The sequence below is a fragment of the Daucus carota genome, chromosome 2 (genome assembly GCF_001625215.2).
Source record: "Daucus carota subsp. sativus chromosome 2, DH1 v3.0, whole genome shotgun sequence".
NCBI lineage: Eukaryota > Viridiplantae > Streptophyta > Magnoliopsida > Apiales > Apiaceae > Daucus > Daucus carota.
The window spans coordinates 30,586,566-30,611,034 of record NC_030382.2 but is presented as its reverse complement, the minus strand read 5'-3'; the positions used below and the strand labels follow the sequence as shown (position 1 = coordinate 30,611,034).

The 24,469-nt window shown below is 33.0% G+C and overlaps 3 protein-coding genes across 3 annotated transcripts; 2 read left to right on the top strand and 1 right to left on the bottom strand.

Annotated features, from left to right (window-relative positions):
• Positions 1-327: 327 nt before the first annotated feature.
• LOC108207328 (signal peptide peptidase-like 5) lies at positions 328-9,535 on the top strand. The gene is made up of 14 exons (XM_064086823.1): positions 328-438; positions 689-847; positions 1,430-1,541; positions 1,687-1,806; positions 2,775-2,932; positions 3,794-3,967; positions 4,455-4,489; positions 4,575-4,722; positions 5,111-5,164; positions 5,237-5,329; positions 5,952-6,094; positions 8,788-8,858; positions 9,257-9,340; positions 9,432-9,535. Exons 1-14 carry the CDS (start codon positions 328-330, stop codon positions 9,533-9,535), a joined length of 1,566 nt encoding a protein of 521 aa, XP_063942893.1.
• Positions 9,536-14,871: 5,336 nt separating this feature from the next.
• LOC108207327 (inactive protein kinase SELMODRAFT_444075) lies at positions 14,872-19,087 on the top strand. Its single transcript, XM_017377782.2, has 10 exons — positions 14,872-15,138; positions 15,281-15,435; positions 15,618-15,715; positions 15,813-16,297; positions 16,646-17,254; positions 17,351-17,508; positions 17,815-17,891; positions 17,983-18,130; positions 18,242-18,391; positions 18,491-19,087. Exons 1-10 carry the CDS (start codon positions 14,943-14,945, stop codon positions 18,860-18,862), a joined length of 2,448 nt encoding a protein of 815 aa, XP_017233271.1. The 5' UTR covers positions 14,872-14,942; the 3' UTR covers positions 18,863-19,087.
• Positions 19,088-23,465: 4,378 nt separating this feature from the next.
• Positions 23,466-24,469, bottom strand: LOC135150492 (uncharacterized). The gene is made up of 2 exons (XM_064086822.1): positions 23,844-24,469; positions 23,466-23,775 (listed from the first exon to the last, which is right to left on the bottom strand). The coding sequence occupies exons 1-2, from the start codon at positions 24,467-24,469 to the stop codon at positions 23,466-23,468; spliced, it is 936 nt and encodes a 311-aa protein (XP_063942892.1).

Sequence of the window (24,469 nt, the reverse complement as noted above, 5' to 3'; positions counted from 1 at the left end):
GTTTTTCATGGTTGGAGTTGCTCTTACTGATCAATTTAGCCATTCATTATAACCAACCTCATTAGACTTTCTTTGACAAGTTAAAATTTTGACTTCTACTTGTGTATTTTTATGTTATTTTAAAAGTAATAATTGCGTGTGAATAAGACATGGAATGGCTACTTTTAGTAGGGAAGGCAAACAAAGAAATGAGTGCATGTGATATTTCCTCCATTTATGTATCTGTTTCTATACATAAATTTATTTATATGTGGATTCTTGAATGTGTTGATGCTTTGAGATATAGGCTTTAAAGAGGGTTGAGCGCCACCCAGTTAATAGATTCGAATGGCGTCGTACTCTCTCTTTTTCCCATCAACAATTTTACTCATTTTATTATCTTCATCATTCCACTCCCATGCCGCTCCCATTTGTCGCAAGTCTGAAGATGTTCGAGAGGTTTATATTTCTTGCATTATTTTTGGCTATTCCTCTTTCTCTTTTCTTATTACAAATAAAATGGGCATTGCGTATATATATTTTTTATTATCATGTTCATCATACATGAACATATTTATATATGAGAAATGTTGCCTTGTGGGTGATGATACTTCATAATCATTCTGATTAAACATCATCTTCTTCAACTATTGTTGTATTTTAGCTTCAAATCTTTCGTTCAAATATGATTTATTCTTTATATTTTCAGGTAATAGTTAGGTATTGGATTAATGATGAGAAAGTTGATCAAGTTGTGGGTTTGGATGCAAAATTTGGTGCTGACTTACCCCAAGAAAAGGAACATGCTACTAAACTACCTGCAAAAAATCCTAATCCCTCGGATTGTTGTTCTACTCTAAGCGAAAAGGTTCCCTCTTTGTTTCAATTTTTTGTCATACAATTAATTTGGTTATATTGTATGTGATTACAGATACTGTTCATTACTTCCATTTCATTGTCTTAGTATTGTATGTCTACATATTAGATTCTCACTTTCCCTTGATTGTTTTTGTAGGCAGTTATACGTGTCCTACATATAAACTAAACTTGCAGAGGATTTACTTACTATCATCACTGATCTCTACTTTCTCCATTTACCATTTCCTTGGCAACCTCTACCTATCTTGGCACGTAAATGAGTGACACATTGCAACTCGCTTTTATAAAAACAAATGAGAATGTTATTTCCTACTCAAATGTTATCACATAAAAGAGTTCACAAGTAAGCCTTCTTTTATATATCAATTGAAATGTTGCTGAGGCATCATATATTTTTGCTATGACCCCAACAAAGTTGTATCGACTTGCCATTACCTCTAGTCTTTAGCAATTCATAAGCAGTACATATTTTGGGAGTTCAGAGGCAAAATAAAAGTGGTTTATCTTATTCACAACCGTCATGATATCACTTCAAAAGTTTTTCATATGTTCTTTACATGTTGTTTCGCAGTTATCTGGCTCAATTGCCGTGTGCCCACGTGGTACTTGTGAGTTCTCGGTGAAGGCTGAAGTCGCAGAATCTGGAGGTGCAGCTATTTTGCTATTGATTAATGATGATCCAGGTTGTATATTTGGGCTCTTATATGCTTTGTTTCCATCTAGTATTTTAGTTGCACCATTTTAATTAATCAAACAAAAGCCAGCAAAACTCTGGTCGAGATGCTAAGTTAAATATTTTTACCTATTATTCTATTCTCGTATGTGCAGATGAGCTTCCTGTGATTGATTGTCCGAGCAATAAATCTGTAGATATTAAAATTCCCGTTGTCATTATCACAAAGTCTGATGGAGACCGTTTCACCAATTCCATGGGAGGTAAAAACAACGGTGAGTTGTAAAGCAAAGTGTAATTGATGAACCTCCTACAGTCCTAACATTTCAAAATTTGACCTTGTAATTAATAATATACCAGGTATTACTACCTTGATTTTGTAAAATAGGGGGGATGGTTAGGAATGGTAATAAAATTAATCTAGTTAACTTATAAACATTCATGATTTTCCATTACTCATCAACTCAATAAGAAATGCCTCAATTTCAATCTTACTCACTGTCTTAACAAATTTCATCATTGAAAGTCTCAACTCCTTATATTTTCGCTCTTTCTTATGAATTCCGTTCTTTATCCTTTAGTTTGGCTCACAATTCGACTAACTCCTGAACCAAATGGAGCATGATATTTTGCTAAGCAGTAACTAAATTAAAGATATTCTTTATCTTTTAGAAATTCTAGTGCTCTATATGAATAAAATGTTAGTAAAAAATATTGCTATTTGTTTGGAACTATTTTTTTAGTGTTCCATGTCTTACAAATTTAAAGTGGTAAAAATGGATAGTGATATGTATGTGATTATCATTCAAGCTAGTCACTTCATTATTAGATGTTCAATTTGATTTGTGAATATAACTTTTTGAAAAATGCATTCAATTACATTGCCCATCACCTAGTAACCTAAGGTTCTACTGCATTCCATGGAGTACCATATTCCACATATGGCACATCAAATCGGTTAAATTTGAGAGGCCGCCTTTAACGAATTACTTAGGTGCTGATTTTACTGAACACTTTACCACACTTTCATAGAGAATATTTCAAAATGTATAGTTTGTGATACTCAGACTCCATGACCAAAATACACATACATATTAATAGCTAACTTTGATATAATAATTATATTGCTTCTGTTTTATGCTTTTAGCTTTGTATATATTTTATCTCTCCGTAGTGAACTTGTGGTAGTAAATTTAATGATCCCTGTTGATTTATTTGTTACTAATTTATCAATTTATTTTAGTGGAATTACTACTATATGCGCCAGAGCGCTCGATCGTTGACCCGTCTGTGGTATTCCTGTGGTTTATGACTGTTGGGACTGTAGCATGTGCTGCAGTTTGGTCAGAGTTTACTGCAAGCAAACAAAGTGAGGAGAGCTCTGATGAATTTTCACCAAAGGTCACATATATGCCTTCTTGATTTCATCTAGAATTTCATAGTTCATTGTTTTTTCGTGTACTGCTGTCCTAGAATTTTTTTTATAAGCTTCCATACCAGAGATTGGTTCTTTACAAGTCATTAAAACATTATCGGCTTCCTTTTGAGTGCATGTGTAGTGTGTAATATATATTAGGAAGGTTTTTATGAATATTTATGAATGAACTAGCATGAAATGAAACAAATGTGTAATTTCTTTTACATATGGGTATATTTAATCTAACTAACATGAGTACAAGCAGGAATATGAAAGAAAATTAGCACGGGATTGCTAGTCTTGTATATTGTATAAAAGTTTCAGCTTTTATTGTGCTTCCCATCAATGAAGGTTTATACACATTCAACATAATAATCAAGGAACCAGGAAACTACCCCCTCTTTGATCCTTGATGCCTTCTTTGATGCATGCATATTGTTGGTCACCACTTAAGTATGTTTTTGTGCATTTGTTTCTGAGATTCCATATGTTGTTGCTAATTGTGAAGAATTAGTTTATTCACCCATCCAATTGATCCTGATTTAAAGTAATTGATGTTTATGAGCCAGCTACTTATATTTCTCCCAATCTATTGGACATTATTTACAAGTCTATTTTACGATAGCTAAAACTACTTTTGAATATTTTTGTCTCAGTATCTATTGAATGGTGAGGTTTTTGTTTGTTTCTTAAGATCTATCTCTATAGGATGAGGATTTGGAACCTGCTTACCTTGATATTGAGAAGTTTAAGAATTTCCCTGATGTGTGTGCATTAGTTTGTGGGTATAAATATGCAATTGTAGAAGTATATTGATTAAATTTGTATTTTTTTTTCATTAACAGAAATCTTCGAAGGTTGGAGCAGATGATGATGAGGATGAAATCGTAGAAGTTAACCTAATGAGTGCGGTTACATTTGTCATAACCGCATCTGTTTTTCTGCTACTGCTATATTTTTTCATGTCGGCATCGTTTGTCTGGGTGTTGATTATACTTTTCTGCATTGGGGGTGTTCAGGTGTGTTTCATGTTTAACTATTCGTATATGTAATAGTTATGTTTATCCATGAGATGAAATAAGGAATATTGACACACTCTAGTACTATTCTTACCCTTTGTCTCAAATTTGTATTGTAATATAATATATTACATCACTGCATATATAGTAAGTTTTACAAGGAGCCTGTAGAAGGTTGATATTTGTGATGAAATTTAATGAAAACTAATTGTTAAATATATAATTTTCTTTCTATCATGCGATCAATAGTTTCGTACATTTCTAGACTTGTTTCTATTTGAGGGCAATACAACATTTTTCATGATGGTTTTTTTAACATAGTATTACGGAAGTAAGATTTTTTTTCCCTTTCTCTTTTGACTTTCCCGATTATTCTTATGTGTTAAGAATCAGAATTGTTTTGGACAACAGTTTCCAACTTTACATTAAATGATGTTTGATTATTTGTTAACTTATACCTTGTCGATACTCTATTTTGACAAAACAGGGGATGCATTTTTGTATAACATCTGTTGTCTCAAGGTATATTTCAAACTCAATGCATTGCGTATTGCAAAAGAATTAACCACTTCAACTTTAATTGATATTTATATGTTTTACTAAGTAGCAAATGGAAGCAGCAAAAAGTCGGATTACCACTATTCGGAGAGACTCCTATTTTCTCTCTGCTGGTTTTGGCTTTGTCCTTTGCGTTAGCCATTTTCTGGGCCGTAACACGGAGGGCATCTTATTCTTGGATTGGGCAAGACATTCTTGTAAGGTTTATCAGCTATGCTTTCTTTTTATTTTCTAGCAAATTCCTTTCAATTTTTGAAATTATGATAAGTATTTATAGGCTTGCAAGGAAATGGGATGATATCACTGCTAGGCAGTTACTAATTTAGTAGTTGTATGTATTTGCAAAGAAATGTAGGGGTGAATGCTAAACAATATTACGTACATAAACAAACTGGAGGAATTAGGTGTATATTAGTATATAACATTAGTCTTCATTATTAAATTTTCATTCTAACTAATCTTCTTGTACAGTTAATCTGCTGATAAATATTTATGCAACATTACAGAATACCCCTTCAGTATCATCTTTTCCCTTCACTCTTGATACATGATGTTGCTTCTTTAAGATGACTCTCTTGTTGACAGGGTATCTGTTTGATGATAACAGTTTTGCAGCTGGCTCAATTACCTAATATTAAGGTACTTCGGTAATGTAGTGAATTTTTAATCATTTTTTTTATAAAATTTATGGCTTCTGTTTGTTTTATCCAGGTTGCTACTGCACTTCTTTCTTGTGCTTTCTGTTATGACATCTTTTGGGTTTTCATTTCTCCTTATATATTCGGTAGCAGCGTTATGATTTCGGTAAGTTTTAGTTACTCTTGTTGTGCCTATATTGCTTGTTCACCAGAAGCATGCCTGTGAAGCCATGATTTACGTATAAATATATAAGTCTGCAATAATGATTTTCTTGATCAATTTATTGATTGTCATCATGATCCACGGGGAATGATTTCCTTATGGTAGATTGTGATTCACATGTCTTTCCCCAAACCAGGAACTTAGATTTTGCTAGCATTAATTATGACACACCAAACCCATCAATTTACTTGACTAGCTAGTGAGAGTTTTTCATGTGATGGTATGAGATTTAATACGTTCTTTATATATATTTATCTCAAAATAATGGAGATATAATGACCTAACCAATGAGCTATTTAGTCTAGCTATAAATCAAGATATTGGTAGCGGACTTGTTAATCAATTCATAACCTTTTGATGGAGTTACTAAAACACATAATAAAAATTGTATTGTACATATGATTGTACTAGACATCATTGATATATATTTTTCAAGAATTGGCTGATTCCTAACAATATGCTCTAGGTATATAAGTGTGTAATCATGTAGTAGGATTTACAACTATGTCATGTTTGTAGTTTTGTTGTATGCATCCCTCGTAATATTTTCATATGTAAAACATAGGTTGCCAAAGGTGATAATAGTGGCGGAGAATCCATTCCGATGCTATTAAGATCCCCAAAATTTCACGATCCCTTTGGTGGTTATAACATGATTGGTTTCGGAGACATCCTGTTCCCAGGGTTGCTCGTTGCGTATGCTTTTAGGTACTTTTTATTGTTTAAATCTTTTTTACTGTTAACAAATAACATGTTTGATTCCCTTACCCTTATTGTTATATATAGGCATAACTTTCTCATTGTTCTACAATAAATTACTTTAATTATCAACTTAATTCATACCCTCTAGACATAAAAAACCTTAGTCTCTTTCACTATTTAAACTAAAGGGCAGAGAGAGGCATGGGTTTCTTTAAAACCCTTGGGTTGAACATTGCGGATATATTGGACCTAAACCACATAAGCATGGATAGTAAATGATACGTAAGCATTTAATGAGTAGTCCATAAGAAGACTTAAGCATTTGATGAGTATTGCAAGTAACGATATGAGTATTGGATGAGTGGTCCATATTGAGAACTAAACATTTAATGAGTACTCTAGAGTAAGACCTATACAGAGTTACTTGAATACAAAAGTAGTAGTTTCATAGTTTGCCTTTATATCATCATCATATATATAAGCAATATTTCTTGCAAGTAAATTTACTTTATTTAAGTAGTTTAAACTTATACGACAGATATTGCATCTAGGTAACAAAAGTTAAGAATCCTTATCAGTTTGAAAGCATATTTCATAAAGCAGACTCATGATTGTGGAATCAAGAGAACTCTTGAATGATCATTATTTGTACATAATCCAATTTTATTTTTGGACAACTTCAACCTTTACCCTATTTGAAGTCTCGTCCACTCCTACCATATTTTTTCACAACAAAGAATAGCAACAACAAAAGCCTTACTACCATCCCTTAAACCATAATTGTATACGAACATCATTAATATATATAAGCCCTACAGGTTATCATGCAATTGTTAGTGTAACAGTACTCTTAAAATAATGGACATAATGTATGACGTATGAAAGTAATGAAAGATAAATTATTGACTATCCAAGATTTTCGGAAGGGAGATAAATATATGGATCACAATCATGAAATAGGCACAATAAAACTATGGATCACAATCATAAAATAGACACAATATTTAATATTATTCCGGTAATTAAGTTTTAGATAATATGTGGAGGATTACGTCACTATATATACAAAATTGAATATATATTTAAATAATCTTAATGGACTACGACCGAATAACACGTGGATCTATTATATAATCTATTATATAACTACCAGACCTACATAAAAAATATTTATAAATAGAATTAAATTAATTTCTAACAGAATTAAAGGACTAGTTTTAGTTTCTTTCATGTTTCCCATCATTGAATAACAAACTTCATTATGAGTTTTGTAAAAGGCAAGAACTATACTGGAATAAAATGGAAAGGACTTTAAAAGCTAACTAGCAAGTGAAGTGGGATCAAGTGAAGGAGTGAATTTGATCATCTTAACCTCATTAAAATTATCAACCACTTGCTTTTCTTGAACAAGCAGAAATTTTTGAACAAGAATTTTTTTTCTTTTCAAAAACATCTTTATCACCATGTTCCATGAAACTAAAGTAATTAGATACCCCCATATTATCCTCGTTCAACTAATTTTCGGGTACAAATTCTTAAATATAATATATTTTCATTGTAATTTCACTCCATTTGACTGTTTTCTAGTTCTCCGATTTCACTCTTAGATCTAACTTCTAATTATTTTTAAAATTTCTGAATGTGACAAAAAATAATTATATTTATATTAAATTAATAATTTAAATATTTTCAAGATAATAGTTTTCTCTGTCTTAAAATATATTTAAATCACCGAGTATGGAAAATGCAAGGGATAATTATTATGTAATAAAGAGACATTTGTTCAAAAAATCACCAATCAAATCAAACTAAGTGCACCCACTTATCCTAAACAAATAATAACACTGAAAAAAATATATTAAAACTGGTCAAAGCTCCTCCCAAGACTGCGTAACCAATCAAACTGTCACGGAAGTGTCATGCCACTACCCCCAACGGTTAACTCGGTATACCCTATATCTCTAATGGTCCAAATGAAATATTTTTCACCGCTCTAAGAATCATATGATACATATAATTCAAATATTCTCAACAAATTATAATTTACAAAAATTTTGAAAGCCACAGATCAATAATTAAATATTTTTAAACATATTTTGAAATAATTTTTGGAATTTAAAATAGTCAAAAACAAATTAAAAATGGTGCGAATTGAATACACCTAGTAATAGAATGGGCAACGTTTGTAAAATCCCCCTATAGTTAGAATAATAAGAAGGTTTTGGTCCTTTATAGATACAAGTCCACAACTTATGTATACCAATTTGCTAGCACTTTTGGACCGAGCTGTGATGGGTTGTTGGGTTCGATGTGCATTGAGTTGTGGGTTTGGGATATTATAAATGTTAAAGAGCTTGACCCGGCCGGAAGTGTAAAGGCATTATTCGGGGTTCGTCAATTTATGTGTGAATTTGTTGACGGCGTGGAATACAATAGATGTGGTGTTTGTAACATCCCACGCATCGATTTGAATAAGAACGTCGGGGCCTTTAAAAATAGAAGACAATAGCTAATGTATTTATTAGCACTTTTGGACCGACCTATGTTTAGTTGTTGGGCACTCTGTTTGTGTAAATTAAAGAAACAAAAGCAATAACAGGAGAGTGAGATGGTGAGTCCATTAATTTTCCTTGTCTATAATATTTGTTACTTATGACTCTTTAAAACTTGTTCCTAATTTTTGTGTTATTCATGCACAGATTTGACAAAGCAAAACAGAAAGGTGTGAGAGATGGATACTTTATTTGGTTGATGGTTGGCTATTCGTGCGGTTTGTATTCTGATTTTAGTATTCCTCTTTGACGCCAATGATGCAAATTATTTTCTTTCAAGTTATGCAACCACTAAGTATTGAAAATATTGAGAATGTTAGGAATCAGGGGATTTACTAACTGTCTTCAACCGAATAATAATATATTTTTCATAGAGTAGCAACGAATGCAACCATAATATTTAAAGTTTTTTGGAGCTAAACCAACTATAATGCTTAAACATAGGATATGTAGCTAGATAGATTTCATAACTATAGGAAATGTTTGAGAATTAGATACGATACTAGTTAAACAAGACATGCCATATATATCATTATAATATATCTTCCTAAACATGTTCTATTAAACTTTTGAAAAATGATTAAAATTGTATATTTATATGAGATTCTCTGCGCAGGCCTCATCTGTACTTACGTAGGTTTGTACTTGATGGATGGACATGGGCAACCAGCTCTACTGTATCTTGTTCCAAGTACACTAGGTCCATAATGATTGGTTTCATATTTAATTAATCTTAATTAATTTGTTATCCATGTTTTGTTTTCTACTTACACTTTCACAATGTGGCCCAGGAACAATTGTCGGATTGAGTCTAAAGAGAGGTGAGCTGAAAGAGCTATGGAATTCCACCCTAGAGGATATTTCAAAATCTAACAAGTCATTGGGAGGAACTTGATGATGCATAGATTCATAATTTTTTTTAATCCATGTCCCATTTGTAGGGGAAAAAATGATTACTCTTATTTCATCATTTAAGTTTTGAAATTAATATAGGCCTTAATATGTTGTTTTCTTTTAAAAACAATTTCTATTAGTACTAGACATGACAAGGGATTATTCTGATTTACTTTAGAACATATATACACTATTTGTATCATGCAGCATCATGTTCCATCTACCCACTTTTAGAATCCTCACCGTTTAAATATCCTGGTTCAATTTCAGGACATAGTATTGGTTCGATTCAAATTTCCTTACAAAAGAAGTTCAAGGTAGTTGCACCATCTTTTTAGTTAATTTTGAGTTATATTATCTTAAAGATTTAAAATGATATATTTCAACAATCGAAGCGTCTCAACAAGCAAAGCACTACCCTTCTCTCGAATTTTCTTTAACTCCTTTAAGTCTTCCTTTGCTTTCGGACACATGAATTGCGTGTGGCCCAATTCTTCATAATAAAAGCACTTGATATACGAGATCAATCTTCTAATACAAAGCACACACACAAAAATTATATGACGTAGAAAACCCACGTCCCAACTTGTATTATTTATCAAAAATCATTATCAATAACACAATCCAACAAACTAGGATACTCAAGCCTCACAATACTCAAGCATGCCTATCAAACAATATGACTATGTATATATAGCCATCTCAAATTTAGACAAATTAGAATCTAATTCTAATATACCTAATCATAATACTAATCCAATTCTAATTTCTAACTCAAATCATAATCCCATTCATAGTGGCTTGATACCCGACACTTTGACTGTACATTTATAAATATATTTAGAAATTTCTTTTTGTGAATAAAAATATGACACCAATATTTTTATTCACACAAAAAATATTTAAAAGTAATATTTAAAAATGTACGGTCAAAACTCTTAAAAGTACAAGAAAGTCAAATGATTATTATATCCTAATAGAGGGAGTAATATTTATTGGAAACAAACACTTTCTCTCTCTTTATTTTTTGTAGTAATGAAATCTTTTGATGATATAATATTACAAAAGGAATGAATATAAGGAATGTTGTTGGAGATGAGAATAGTTATTGATGTCCTAAATTACTAAGATCTAATATTTTATATCAAATTTGAGGAATAAACTTATATAGTTTATGGATTTTAATGATTGTATCGAATTTGATTTTATATATATTCCAGATTAAATGTCTCGGAGTTGATGTAGACTCTTTAGATTTAAGCACAATACTTCAAAATCTCATGGATTATGGTGGTTTTTCAAATATCTTAAAATACACCGAACAAGCACACAAAATCCATCATTTTATGAGGTCCAAAAAAATCTACCAACATTTGAATACCATCATATTTAGTGGATTTTAAATAAACTCAATTGAATACCATTAATTTTTTTAAGCATAATTTAAAATCGTAATTGAATACCAACAGATTTTGTAGCATAATTTAAATCCTAATTGAATACTCAAAATTCTGATAATTTTTTAACTTTTTTACTCTTCAAATAAGTTGAAATAAGTTGCAATGTGCTATTATAACTTTCATATTTCTACTTCTTTTCTCTTCTAGTTGGACACTAAACTCTACAAATTCACATTATTCATTATTTTTTGGGAATTTAGCAAATATACTGATTTTTGTAAGATCTTTTTTGCAATTTCACTATTTTCCGAAAATAATTACGAATATACAATGCATTGAGTATTTTTGGAAAAAAATTACCATGCTGCAACCCTAGCTTCATATACACATAAAAGTTCACACATACACAAGCACATAAACAAACGCAAGCACATATATACTCTTTGATTTCAAACTTTCTCTCCCACCTCATCATTGCCTATGTTTTCTCATTTTGGTAAACCTTCTCAACTCCTCACATACACAAGCATAAGCACATATTTTGCCGCAGGAGGGGGGTGTTGAGGGAGAAAGATAAAGAGAGAGATGGAGTGATAGAGAGAGATGTTTAGTATGGAGAGATAAGAGTATAGACGGGAGAGAGCGAGAAAAGTTGGTTTATTTTTAATTGATTTTGCGATAACTGTGAATTTTCAGGTTAGTTTTGTAATATTAGTACTGGCCTCAAAGGAGTACTCATTTTGCGACTTTTGAAAGAAAAAACCACTTGCAACTTATTATATAATTTAATGTAATTTCCAATAAATTTTTTCAAATTTGTATTTGTGATTGCATATAGGTGCTAGCAGTTGCAGATATGGTTGCATATGCAACCACCTTATATTTGCATAAAGATTTTAGAATAATGGCATTCTGCAATTTTCATTTGAAAGATTGTATTTTTGCAAAGGTTAAAAAAATTATAATATTTTTGTAAAAAACTTTTCAGACTTGGGTATTTATGAAAAAAAAATACCTTATTTTTTTAACTACAATCTTGTGGTACTTGAATATTTAAGGAATTTAGATTTTAATATTTAAAAACAATAGAGAATATATACGAATTATTCAAAAATTACTATGCAACTTTAAATTTAATATATTAATATTACACGTATTTTAAATATTGAGTTAGCAACTTTAGTTTCATGTATGAATAAATTTTTTGTATTAATAACTTAATTAGAAAAGTATGTTAATTTATAAATTTAAATTTATTAAAAACAATCCGTTGAGTTATAAGTAAATCTATTCAAACAGTTTAATATTTTACAAATTTAATTTTACTTATCACTTCAATCTATTTCAACACTTTAAACCCCACACCGCGTCCGAATAAAGTAAGTATTGTTTCTATACAACCCTATACATGGTTGCACACCATAAATTCTTTAAATTTCTTTAAATTCAAACTATACAAAATGATAGACTATTTAAATTAGAGAAAATGTTTTATCCGATTCTATTAAAATCTGATGATCCCTCTATCATGAATTCATGATAATTGATATATTATTAAAAAAATAGTACTAATACATGCTTTCATAATAATAATATATATTGATACGGACATTCGCTCGTATAATCTCATTTAGATGAGTCGGGATCCTCTGTCCTCTCTTTGTGTCCCTATGTGTCCCCTGTTTCTTATTGGTTAGTTCTTTTACTTCTCACGTGATCTCTCTCTTGTTATTGCAGAATACATATAAATTACAAGTATTCAACTGAGTGAGTTACTTTCTGTGAACTCTGAGATAAAATCTTTTGTAACTGCAGGTTTAATTTATTTCTTCTCAATGTAGACTTCAATTTTATAAATTCTCAATCATTTTTTTTGTTGCATTAAATATTAACTCCATGATGTATAGTTTGGTTTATCAATAAAAATGTACCAGTGAATTTCCTTCATATACCAATTTAATTTTATTAGATTAAATATTATATAAATAACATCTCAATTTTTTAATATAATTTAAGTCATAAAGAAAGTTTTTTTTTTGCTTTCAAATTTAATAATATTAATGTTTACAAAATTTTAATTAATTATTTAATATAGAAAAGCATAAAAATAAAATTACTGCATAGTATTATATTTATATCATGTAAAAAATATTTTTAGTTGATTATGTACTATATGGAAAAGATAATGTAAATAAAGTATATTTTTGCTTTTAAATTTAATAATATTAAAATTTTCAAAATTTTAATTAATTATTTCATGTAGAAAACATAAAAATAAAGTTACTATATAATATTATATTTATATCATGTAAAAAATATTTTTAGTTGATTATGTACTATATGAAAAAGATATTTAAATAACTGAGATATATTTCTATGGATTTGAAAAAGTTTATATAATAAGCTCTGTGAGAAAATAAATAAGAATTATAGAATTATAAATCACGTGATAAGTAAAAAACTGATCAATGAAAAAGTGAGGACACGTAGGGAGACATAAAGAGGGGATAGAGGATCCGGACTCCATTTAGACAGGGGTCATTTTCATTGTTGGCTGTTACAATAACGTCCGCTTGTCTGGAACTAGATCTTGGCACTAGTATCAGCTTATGATCGCTTTTTAAGAAATCTGCAATAATCCCTATATTAGGATAAAATGATATTCTAAATTATATACATATCTTTTTACTTAAAATTTTAATAAGAATCCTCTCTGCAGCAAATGCACTTTTTTAATGTTTCTAAGGACCTTTTAGGTTTGTAGTTTTGTATTACCAGTATGTTTTATATATTTTTTCACTTTCATGTGTATTATTTATTTTGTTTGTATGAATTATATTCTTTGTCCGTTAAATTATTTCTGTGTCCTGTTTTTTTGTATGTCACTAAATTTATTCGATCTCCGAGCTAGAAAATGATCCCGGATCTCACAAATTCTGGAGGTAATGCCCACAATAACAGAGTTGGAGAAAATGGCCTCCAATACCAGCTAGTAATGCCTGATAATCTAACATTTTGAATATCTAGCGTTTTGAATTTGGAAAAAAAACGCTAGATCGTGTAGCGTTTTGGTGTTCTAACCCCATCAAAACATTATATGATGTAGTGTTCTGTTATGTTAACCTAAGAGAATACTACATAAAACTAGCGTTGTGTCCTTTTAACTCTATCAGAACGCTAGACGATGTAGCGTTACTAAATGTTATTTGAGACTATTTTTCTGCATCTTGATATTTAGAGTATTAATCATGAACATAGTGATAGCGAGAGCCAACACGGTCTAGGAGCTTGAGTTTTGTAATCAAAATTTAGTCCCTATTTGATATTCCCGGAAACATGACTATAATTAGTGAATAGATAGACGAACTTAAATTATGTGATCAAAGACTTGGGAAAAGGACTGCTTAGGCCATGTCAAGTTTATGGGCAGTCTCAGGTGGCTTGTAATTATTCCTTTAGGCTGAGTATATTACTCTTAACATCAAACTCGAAGAACTGGTAAGCAAGAAATTGTTTAGACAGCCTAGCTACTACTACTAAGATATCCATACAACGCGTAAACTTGGCCTCTTCTCGTAACGTTTCATGCCAAATGGTGTTTTCTGACGCTTGTCAAGAATCTTTCATCATGTCCTATTTGCTTGTCAACCCTTTTTACATCTGTCATTCTATGTCTTCTCTGCCACAGACACACTTACTAGAGAAATGTTCATGCGCAATGGATACACATATTTATCGGTGTTGAGTTGATAAAACCAATCACCATATGCCTATTTCATTATTTTGCATTTTAATGACTGAATCCTTAAACAGAGTGCTGCTTTGACGCTATCAGCCATCTTATCAAGTAGTTAATTAGTGAGCTGGCTTGATAAATATATAAAATTTGAATATCATCTTGTCTGACCTTATCAGCCAAGTGAATCAGGTTCATTGGCTTGTCAGGCTCTATATAAAGACTTGGCAACATATGTACTGGCAGTGTCATTGTTCTTAACTTGTAATAACATGCCGAGTGAAGTGATATTAGTAGCTGTTGATGCCAGTAAGGAGGTGACTGATTATACTCTCGAATGGGCTGTGCAGAATGTGATCAAACCAAAGGACTCTCTCATCTTGTTGGCCATTCTTCCTTCAACTTCATCTCCGTTTCGTGTAGTAGCTGAAAATAATCCTCCCCGGACTCTTTATCAGTTCATTACTGGTTCGTGTGTCTAATTTTAATACTAACTTGTAATTGATGCATAACTATATATATGGATCAATTCTGACTGAGTAATAGCCTTTCTTAAAGCACTTGTGCGCAACATTGTCAAGGCATGATTTGGTATTCTTTAAAACTATAGGTGTGTTGAAGAAAAAGTGTAACCGCAGGGAGAATACTAGGAATTTAAAAGAAAAGATTGCAGAGGAGAATTGTCGTGATCAACTGGTCCAGGACACACACGATTCATGCACACAGATTATTCGCCAACTCTTGAAGCTGCATAGCATTGTACAGGTGTGTAAGACCTACCGCGCATTTTTGTGATGAAACTATCTTCCAATCATCAATGTATACCTGACTGCTAACACGTCGTAATACTTAGTTTCTTGGATCTTGATAACTTGCATAAATAGATAAATACTTGATACTTAACCAGAAACTGGATGTGCTTCATTAAATTATGTGGTGTCTATCAGGTACGTACTGAAGTAAGAGTTGTGGCAGACCAAGCTGCTGAGGGATCTATTACTAAATTAGCACTGGAAATCGGAGCAACATGGGTGATTCTTGATCGGTATACATACATACATAACAGATAATACTCAGTAATTGGAAAACTTGAAACCTCTTAATGTTCAAGGTTCACTAAATATTGCTTTACTCTACTGCAGATGCCTGAAGAAGGAAGACCATTCTTCCCTAAAACAGCTGATTAATTGTAATCTCGTACTCATTGACCGTGACATTCAAAGAGCATTGAAACCAATGAACTTGTATAAAGAAGACAAGGTCAAAGAGGAAGCTAAATTTCTTGAGAAACCAACAGTGGCTGATATGCTAGACATGTTTCTTAATGTTAGCAGCACAACAAGCCAGAGTACCAGTCCAGGTTTAGAGGCTACTACTTTTTCAACCTCTTCATCATCATCCCCCAAAATGTATGTTGAAGAGTTCCACCAGACAGGAATCAGTAAGCCAGATATATTTTCCCCTTTAGGCGAACATCGAGTGGAACTTAAAGCCACGTACAGAGCTCTCAACAGATATAGCAAATCACAACCATTGAGTCAGACGGTGCTGAGAGAACTCGAAGTCCCTACAAAGTCAAAATCTGGAATTCTTGAAGAAAAAAGCGGTCTATCCAAAAGTAGAAGCGGTAAGGAATTTCCGCTTCATGCATCTTTTTTTTTGTATGACACTGTATATACTACCTAAATATGTCTATATATCTCAATAATAGAACATTCAGAGGAAAGTGAGCTCAGTAGAGATAACAATGATGAGATGTTGCTGATTGTAATATGATAATTAAGGACTCCTATGAACTCCATAAGGTAGTAGGAGAGTTAATTACTTAACAGGGTATCCAGTTCAAACCTTAAGGAATTTATTTTTGTAGGTTTGCTGATGTTTGTTGTCTGTTTGTCTCCTTGTCATTCGAGTGAGAAGGAATGCTGAATATGAAATAATCTGATCAATCTCTATAAATGTCATTTTGTTGCAGATATTAACTGGAATACTGGCATCAAAACATTTCATCCACCTCAAGTAGCACCAAGGATATCTATCCATACTCATCCACCTCAAGTAGCACCAAGGATATCTATTGATACTAAGCTTTCAAGACCAAAACAGCCAATGTCAGGAGAACAAAACTTAAGAACAGAAACCAATCAGACTACTGAAGTTGCAAAGATAGACAGATTATCAAGCATTAGAAAGGCTATGTCTGTTTCGGTTAAGCAGCCACCAATTCCACCACCCCTTTGTTCGGTTTGCAAAAACAATGCCCCGATTTTTGGGAGGGCACCAAGAAAGTTCACTTACATGGAGATTCAGGAAGCAACTAATGGATTCTCAAAAAATAACTTCTTGGCCAAGGGTGGGTTTGGTGATGTGTACAAGGGAGTACTGGATGATGGTCAGGTTGTTGCAGTGAAGCAACACAAGGTGTTGAGTGCACAAGGAGCCTCAGAGTTTTGCTCTGAGGTTGAAGTCTTGAGCTGTGCACAGCACAAGAATTTAGTGATACTGGTTGGTTATTGCACTGAGATGGAATGGCTACTTGTTTATGAGTTTGTTTGTCATGGCTCCTTGGACAAGCATTTATATGGTGAGTGTAACAGAAGAATTAATCATGAAATTTTCATCATTTTCTTAATGCTTCTTGAACGAATATATTCATATAAATATTGCTTGCACTTATAAGGAAGAGGTGAGCCGATGGCATGGCAGAATAGGATGAAGGTTGCAGTTGGTTCTGCAGGAGGCTTGAGATACCTTCATGAAGATTGCAGGGTTGGTTGTATTGTGCACAGAGATTTCAGACCTAACAACATTCTCTTAACACATGACTTTGAATCTATGGTGAGTATAACTTATAAGTGACATTTCCTGAATGTGACTATGCCTAATTTCTTATGCAATAATGATATACTCATAGAATTCGAATAAAATAACCTAAAGGGACATAATACAAACAGGCTTGATACTGTAATTTTAACTGTATTTTTGTAGTTTCATGTCATATATAAATCTGTAAGATTGATTAGTTTTCTCCAGTTATATTTACCCTTCGCTTGATAAGTCTTCCCTCCCTGCCACTGCAGATGCATATGACTGATTGACTTCTCTTCTTTTAAAATGATTAACCACTATCTGGTTTCAATGTAGGTAGGAGATTTTGGTTTAGCAAGGTGGCAGGCTGATGGTCAATCAGCAGAAGAGACACGAATTGTTGGTGCCTTTGGGTATGTATCTGTATCAACACAAAATTGTAACTTATATTAGATTATGAATACTTGTAATTGATTGACAAAATCAATTTTATTTTGGTGGTAGGTACTTGGCTCCTGAATATACTCAAACTGGTCTAATAACAGAAAAGGCTGATGTATATGCATTTGGAGTGGTTTTGCTTGAGCTTTTAACTGGCATTAAAGCAACTGAATTTGCACGAAATGCAAAACAGCCCTATATGCCAGACTGGGTTCGTGTTTTCTCCTTTGCTTGATGTCCTCATCTAATAAATCAAATTCATATTTTTCAGCAGTGCACCCTATAAAGAACCCATTGAAATTTTTTTATCAACTTTACACAGAGCCGTCAATTTCTTGAAAGCAAGGTACCAAGTGAAATAGTAGACCCGAGACTAGATCACGACTTTGTAGAGAAGGAAGTGGAGTGCATGATCCAAGCTGCAAGCTTGTGCATCTCACCTGATCCTGATCAAAGGCCGAGGATGTCAGAGGTTATAATTTGTATACTAGTATTTTATTTTTTGATTCAGTAAAGAGAGCTGGAATGTTATATATAGTGGTTATCAAAGTTCATTGTGCTTGTCTTGCAGGTGCTGAAAATATTGGAAGGATATATGCCCAGAGTTGTGCCTGGTCCTCATTCACAGCCAGCCTCCACATTTCCTGGTCGCAACTTAATTGAAGACCACATAGATAATAAATCAGAAATTTTAAAGCTTCAAAGAAATAGACTTGTGTATGCAGGGATTAGCGACGATAAATGCAATCCCTTACACCAGGTCCTGAAGGACACTCAACTGCAAAGCATGTACAAGCAAGTGAGTTTTTCGGATGAAAATAAAATTGCCGGAACTGCCAATAAGATGGACAAAAACAAATCTAAATTACCTCGTAATGAAGATTATCAAGAATATCTACAAGGGTCACTTTCCAGATATATCCAGAACATGAAAGTCATGTAGAGTACTCAGGGTAGAGAAGGAAGTTTAGTTAACTCATTAAACAGTTATCCTGTTTCAATAACTGTAAATGGAATTAGGATTCATGTTGTGGCTCATGTGAGCAGTTCAGTAGGGTGTGAATATGCATTTATTGTTATGCACTCATATCCAAAATCATGTAATTGCTTCAAATTTGTGAATATGCATTTGTTGTTATGCACTCGTATCCAAAATCATGTAAATGCTTCAAATTGTTTCGAAATTTTCCTCGGAAGGCTTTAACTGAAATCATGATACTTTACCCTGGAATCTGAGAATGCCATGGACTGCCGTAAAGAAAGGAAAAGTTCCAATGTAAGCTAAGACATTATTGTTTGGCCAGCTAAGCGATCCATAACTTCACAAATAGTATGATATTGTCCGCTTTGGACTGAGACCGCACGGCTTTGCTTTTGAGCACCTCCTAAAAGGCCTCATACTATTGGAGTTGTTTTGCCTCCTTATATTTTAGGTTTATGCCCCTCCCACAATTGATGTGGCATAAATCCTAACAATCTCTCCCATCACACATCGGGTTCGGTTCTTGTCGAATTCCGCCTCCTGTGTGTGATTTGGCTCCCCTAAGCCTATATCGGAAGTCCGTCGCCTATATCGGAGCTCATCGGAGATTGTTACGGACCGTTCCAACCTCGCTCTGATAACATAATATCGTAATATTGTGGAGTTACGGCTCGCTTAGCTGGACGAACAATTACAGTGGTGTATTTCAAAATATATATGAATCTGAGAAAATATTTTTTGATTTTGGTTGAGGAGGGGGGTTTCTACTATGTTATACTATGGACAAGGAATTTTTACAATACTTGGCTAGATTAATAGCAGATAAAATTCGAGGATTCATATGCCTGAAGTTTCATCTGCTCAATAAGTGCATATTTCTTTCGTTCAGGTCATATACTTCAATTTCCTCATTGAAAGACACTTTTAACTGCTGTAGTCTAGGACTTCCGCTGATTTGATTTTTTAGACAAGATCTTAAACCAGAGAACTTCACAGTTGTGCTGCTACTAGGCTCACTCACCCCTTTGTTTTTTCTCAATGACCCACACGAGTCAAACGGCTTCAGTTGTTCATAGTGGTGTTTCTTGGTGTCGCGATTGACTGGCCAATGCTCAATTGGGTATTGTTTCTTCTGAGGCTCCACATCACATAATCTTGGCACAGAATTCTCCGTTTTTGGTGGTTTATCAATGCGGCTGTATACCCCATTACTGTTTGATGATCTCGTCGCCCTCTGTCTTGGCGTGTTGTTATCACTATCCTCCTTACTTTCGTGATTCACAATTTTCATCTGTGACGTGGTACCTTGTCTATTACGATGTTCCTGCCTCGTGCTGTTTTGAATACGAGCAAGCTCTCTATCGTCATTCAAGGGCTTATAAAACGGTATTAGCTCAATATAGTTACTGTCATGATCATCATCATCCGAATCGACCAGATCATTAAACTCTTCACCATGGTACGTTTTCCTTCGCGGTGAAATCTTGACATTCCATGACAATGCCTTTTTCTCTTTAACCGGCTGTTGTGCCTTCTTAGGCGAAGACGTTCCATGCTGCTGCAACAACCGGTGAATCGTGTGGCGAGGGACAACATAAAAAACTCTGCCAAGAGACAAAACCGACTCAGGCCGAACCACCACCCAAGGGTACTTAAACACATCAGGACGCGCCACGCAGCACCTGGGATTCCTTTCCAGGACCTGTGCTGCAGTTATTGGATGCCTATGCAACTCTATTCGTCGTTTCGGATACACTAATTTCAAGAAACCATCTTCAGCTGCTACTCCAGCACTAGACATACTAGATTGAAATAATTTTCTGCCGAGAGAGGAAGGCAGAGTCATGATTTTACAAGTCTTATCTAAACAGTTTCTCACTTTAAGAACTTCTGGTGACGGACACTACAATGTAGAAGATCCTTGGATCCACCAATGTTTTAACTTACTTCTGTTTCTTAGTTTCCTCTTTGTTTCTAAGTTAATTAGATAAGAACAAACATCACTTCACATCATCAAGTAGTTTCATAGAAAACTTATAATTATCTACATCAATCATTCTTTTTGTAGGTAGCACGTAGTTTAAAATAAAAATTAGGCATCAGCCGGCATGAGCAATAATTCCACTGCATAAATGCTTGTGTATTTAATTATTGATTTTATATTTGTCTTTGTATTTTGCCAAGGGTCATCTAGTTCCAGTCGATGTGGACTTGGGGAGGAGGTATAATTTACGCACTCTCTCCCTCTTTTAACTCTTTCTTGGTTTTTTTATTGATAAAAGGTGATTTACGACATCATGCATGCAATACTATCTATCTATCTATACTATAATAAGCCAACATGAGTATAATTTGTAATCGTACAAAATTTTGGTTTGTTCATCTCTTTTGTAACTACAAGTCTGTCACATGTAAATTTCTCACCTCTTACAATATTGAAGAGTTTTATACCATTTAAATTACAAACACTTGAGATGTAGTACAAGATAAAAACTCCACCATTATTCTTTTAAATATAATTTATATATTATATAATAATGAACCGACATTGGTATAATTTGTAGTCGTCCAAAAAATATAATCAGTTGGTAAATATAATCTGGTTAAAATCCAATTCATCAATTCTAAAATACTAATAAGATGATGTTAAAATTTAAATTATAATTAATAAATTACGAATTCTATACCCGCTCGTGCTTCGCACGGGTTAAAGGCTAGCTTAGCGTCTTAAAATTAAAATATTTGTTAGATGCACTGGTGTTTTGAGGCGTCGCTAGAATATTATTGAAGTACTCGTTTGTTCTAAATATCTTAAATTTTGATTTAGGATATTATTATTACATAAAAGGGTTTTTTAATTTTCTTATTTGATATTTATAATATTATAACAGTCCTCTTATAAAATTAATTGTTATTACTATTTACATGTGACTATATAAACACGCATTCTGTCTAAGTTGAGTGCTAGTTAATTTGAAGTTGAAATTTGGATTATAATTAACCTGATGTGGATTTGAGATATCATGTATTTGGTTGCTAGAATAAGTATGTTCAATTTATAAGAAAATTAAGTTATTTACTAAATCATCTTATGAATATCTACTCATTTACATCCATCACAGTTTGCTTATCAAATACATTATGATCTATAATTTTATCAATCTTACCTATTCACAAAAATAAAACATCATTATTATCGTAATGAAATAATAGAAGTGTTCTTCTTTCCTCTTCTTCCTCTTTGTTGTTTGTGGGATTTTTTTTATCTGGACATTTGTCCCTCTTATGACCTTCTTTTCCACAAACCACAATACGTCTTTTTTCCTGCGTAGCTAGCCCTAATCTTGTTATCGCTCGACATAATTCCTTCATAACCTTCCTTCTTCTCATCGTTTTTAGTCTACCTTTTAATTTTTTTCACAAGTAAATGAAGTACTACTTCATCGCCCTCAACATTTTCCTAGAAATCCTCTCCTCTAATCACATCCAATCAATAAGAATATGTTTGCAGATTTGTCTCCTTTGAGTAACATGTTGCAACAAAATCAATTGAGTTCTTTCTAGCCTCTTGAATAGTATTCACTCTATGAAAACTAGGTTTCTCTGTCAAATCCTACCCTCTACAAGAACATGTCCTATTTTAAAGATCTACAAAACATGAGATACCCTTACCCCTAAGCACATAAGTTTCCCTCCCATCTAAAGGACTGTCAAATCACATGATTCTTTTATAGCTTCTTCTAATTTTTCATTTATTTTGGGAAAATGATACAATCAAGATTGAACATTTTATATCTCTTTTGATGCACTCTTTGTCATAATCATAACATGTATTTCCATTAGCATATCAATGAGAGGCATATATTCTACTTTTAAAATTCATGAATTCAAACACCTATTAATGTTATTTTCAGTTGAATCAGTCAAAGAGTGTGTCTTGAAGTAAGCGTTAGATCACATACTCGGTTCAAGTTCACTCATCTTTTCAAAACAGCTCTAGACACATGATGGAGTTCTTTCATTGTAGATTTAAAAGTCTGACGATGAGTTGTTATTGATGCCTTTCAAAAAGCATTTCTCAGTAGATTGCATGGATGTTGCTTCTTCATGTTAGCAGATATGTGCCTTGCGTAAATTTTATGTTCAACTTGAAGGAGAAATTCCTTAATACCCTTGTCCAACCAGTGACGGAGCCACGAATAAAAATCAGGGAGGGCCAAAATAAATTAATTTTTTTCCCAACTACAAGTAGAAAAATGCAATAAAAAACAGTCATAAACAACATAATTCATTACAATTACCTGTTTAAAGTGCTCCCCTGCGAGATTTCATATTCTGGAATCTTTGAAGTACCTCTTCTGTCTTTACGCTTAAGAAAATGTCTCGCTCAATATATGCTACCAAAAGATCATTTAACCATTCATCCCCAATCCTATTACGAAGCCGAGTCTTGACAATATTCATAGTAGAAAATGCTCTTTCCACTCCAGCTGTTGCGACCGGTAAAAGCATAGCCAATTTGATAAGTAAATAAACCAAAGGATGAATCAAATGTTTTCTTGTCTCAACCATTTTTCCAACCAAGTTCCGCAATTCCATCAAGATCCACAAATCTTTCATCATGCGTGACATCTTGAAAGTAGGTAGGAAGTGCCCATTCAAGTTCCATAATATGAACCGGTGAAAATTCAAACGGATACAATTTTGCAAAATTTACCAATCTCTCCTTGTCAAATGCAGAAAATGAGTTTTGAGGATCAAGACATGACATACCGAAAAGTAATTCTTGAACTTGTCTTTCCAAAATATCTATGAACATGTCATTGCGGTAGTGGTGTAGATTTGTTAACACCTCGGACTTGCGTAAAACTCGTCTAGGATCAACAAAACTTGAGCTCATATCAACAACAACAACATTATGACTCTCACAAAATGAAGTAACCTCTTGTAAAAAGATTCACATCCATCTGTTCTCATAGATCTTAACATGTTTTTTGTGACATTAACAAGATTCATCGCATTAACAATGTCTTGATCCTTTTTTTGTAAAGCACGTGACAATCCATCACTAATTCCCATTATATTTTTCATAAGATGCAAGAGAAAAATGAAGTCAAATTTATTCATGGTTGACAACATTAGTTCAGCGTTACCTCGAAGATCATGATCATCCGTGTGCTCAACAATATGCTCCAATACACTTATAGCTGGATTGAATAATCTGATCAAGCTCAATAATGTAGTATAATACGAACCCCATCGTGTAACCCCAGCACGCTTTAAAGTTGATTCTTGATTCAGTCCCTTTCCGGTGGAAATCTGACCACTACAAATACCTTCAATCACTTCAGTAGTTTGTTTATCACGAAGCAAGTCTTGGCGTTTACATGATCCGGCAACAACACTTGTAATGGTATTAAGTTGTGAAAAAAACATTGATATCTTCTGATGTATTCTCACTGTACCAACAAGTGCTAGCTGTAACTGGTGAGCAAAGCAATGCACATAAAATGCACAAGGATTGTCTTTCAAAATCAAACTCTTCAAACCATTAAACTTTCCTTGCAT

Coding starts and splice junctions, on each gene's coding strand:
- LOC108207328 (XM_064086823.1), top strand. CDS start 328: ATGGCGTCGTACTCTCTCTTTTTCCCATCAACAATTTTACTCATTTTA. Junction 439..688: donor AGTCTGAAGATGTTCGAGAG/GTTTATATTTCT, acceptor TTATATTTTCAG/GTAATAGTTAGGTATTGGAT. Junction 8,859..9,256: donor GATGGTTGGCTATTCGTGCG/GTTTGTATTCTG, acceptor TTCTCTGCGCAG/GCCTCATCTGTACTTACGTA.
- LOC108207327 (XM_017377782.2), top strand. CDS start 14,943: ATGCCGAGTGAAGTGATATTAGTAGCTGTTGATGCCAGTAAGGAGGTG. Junction 15,436..15,617: donor AGCTGCATAGCATTGTACAG/GTGTGTAAGACC, acceptor GGTGTCTATCAG/GTACGTACTGAAGTAAGAGT. Junction 17,892..17,982: donor CGAATTGTTGGTGCCTTTGG/GTATGTATCTGT, acceptor TTTTGGTGGTAG/GTACTTGGCTCCTGAATATA.
- LOC135150492 (XM_064086822.1), bottom strand. CDS start 24,469: ATGCAAGGAAAGTTTAATGGTTTGAAGAGTTTGATTTTGAAAGACAAT. Junction 23,776..23,843: donor TGTGAATCTTTTTACAAGAG/GTTACTTCATTT, acceptor TGTTGATCCTAG/ACGAGTTTTACGCAAGTCCG.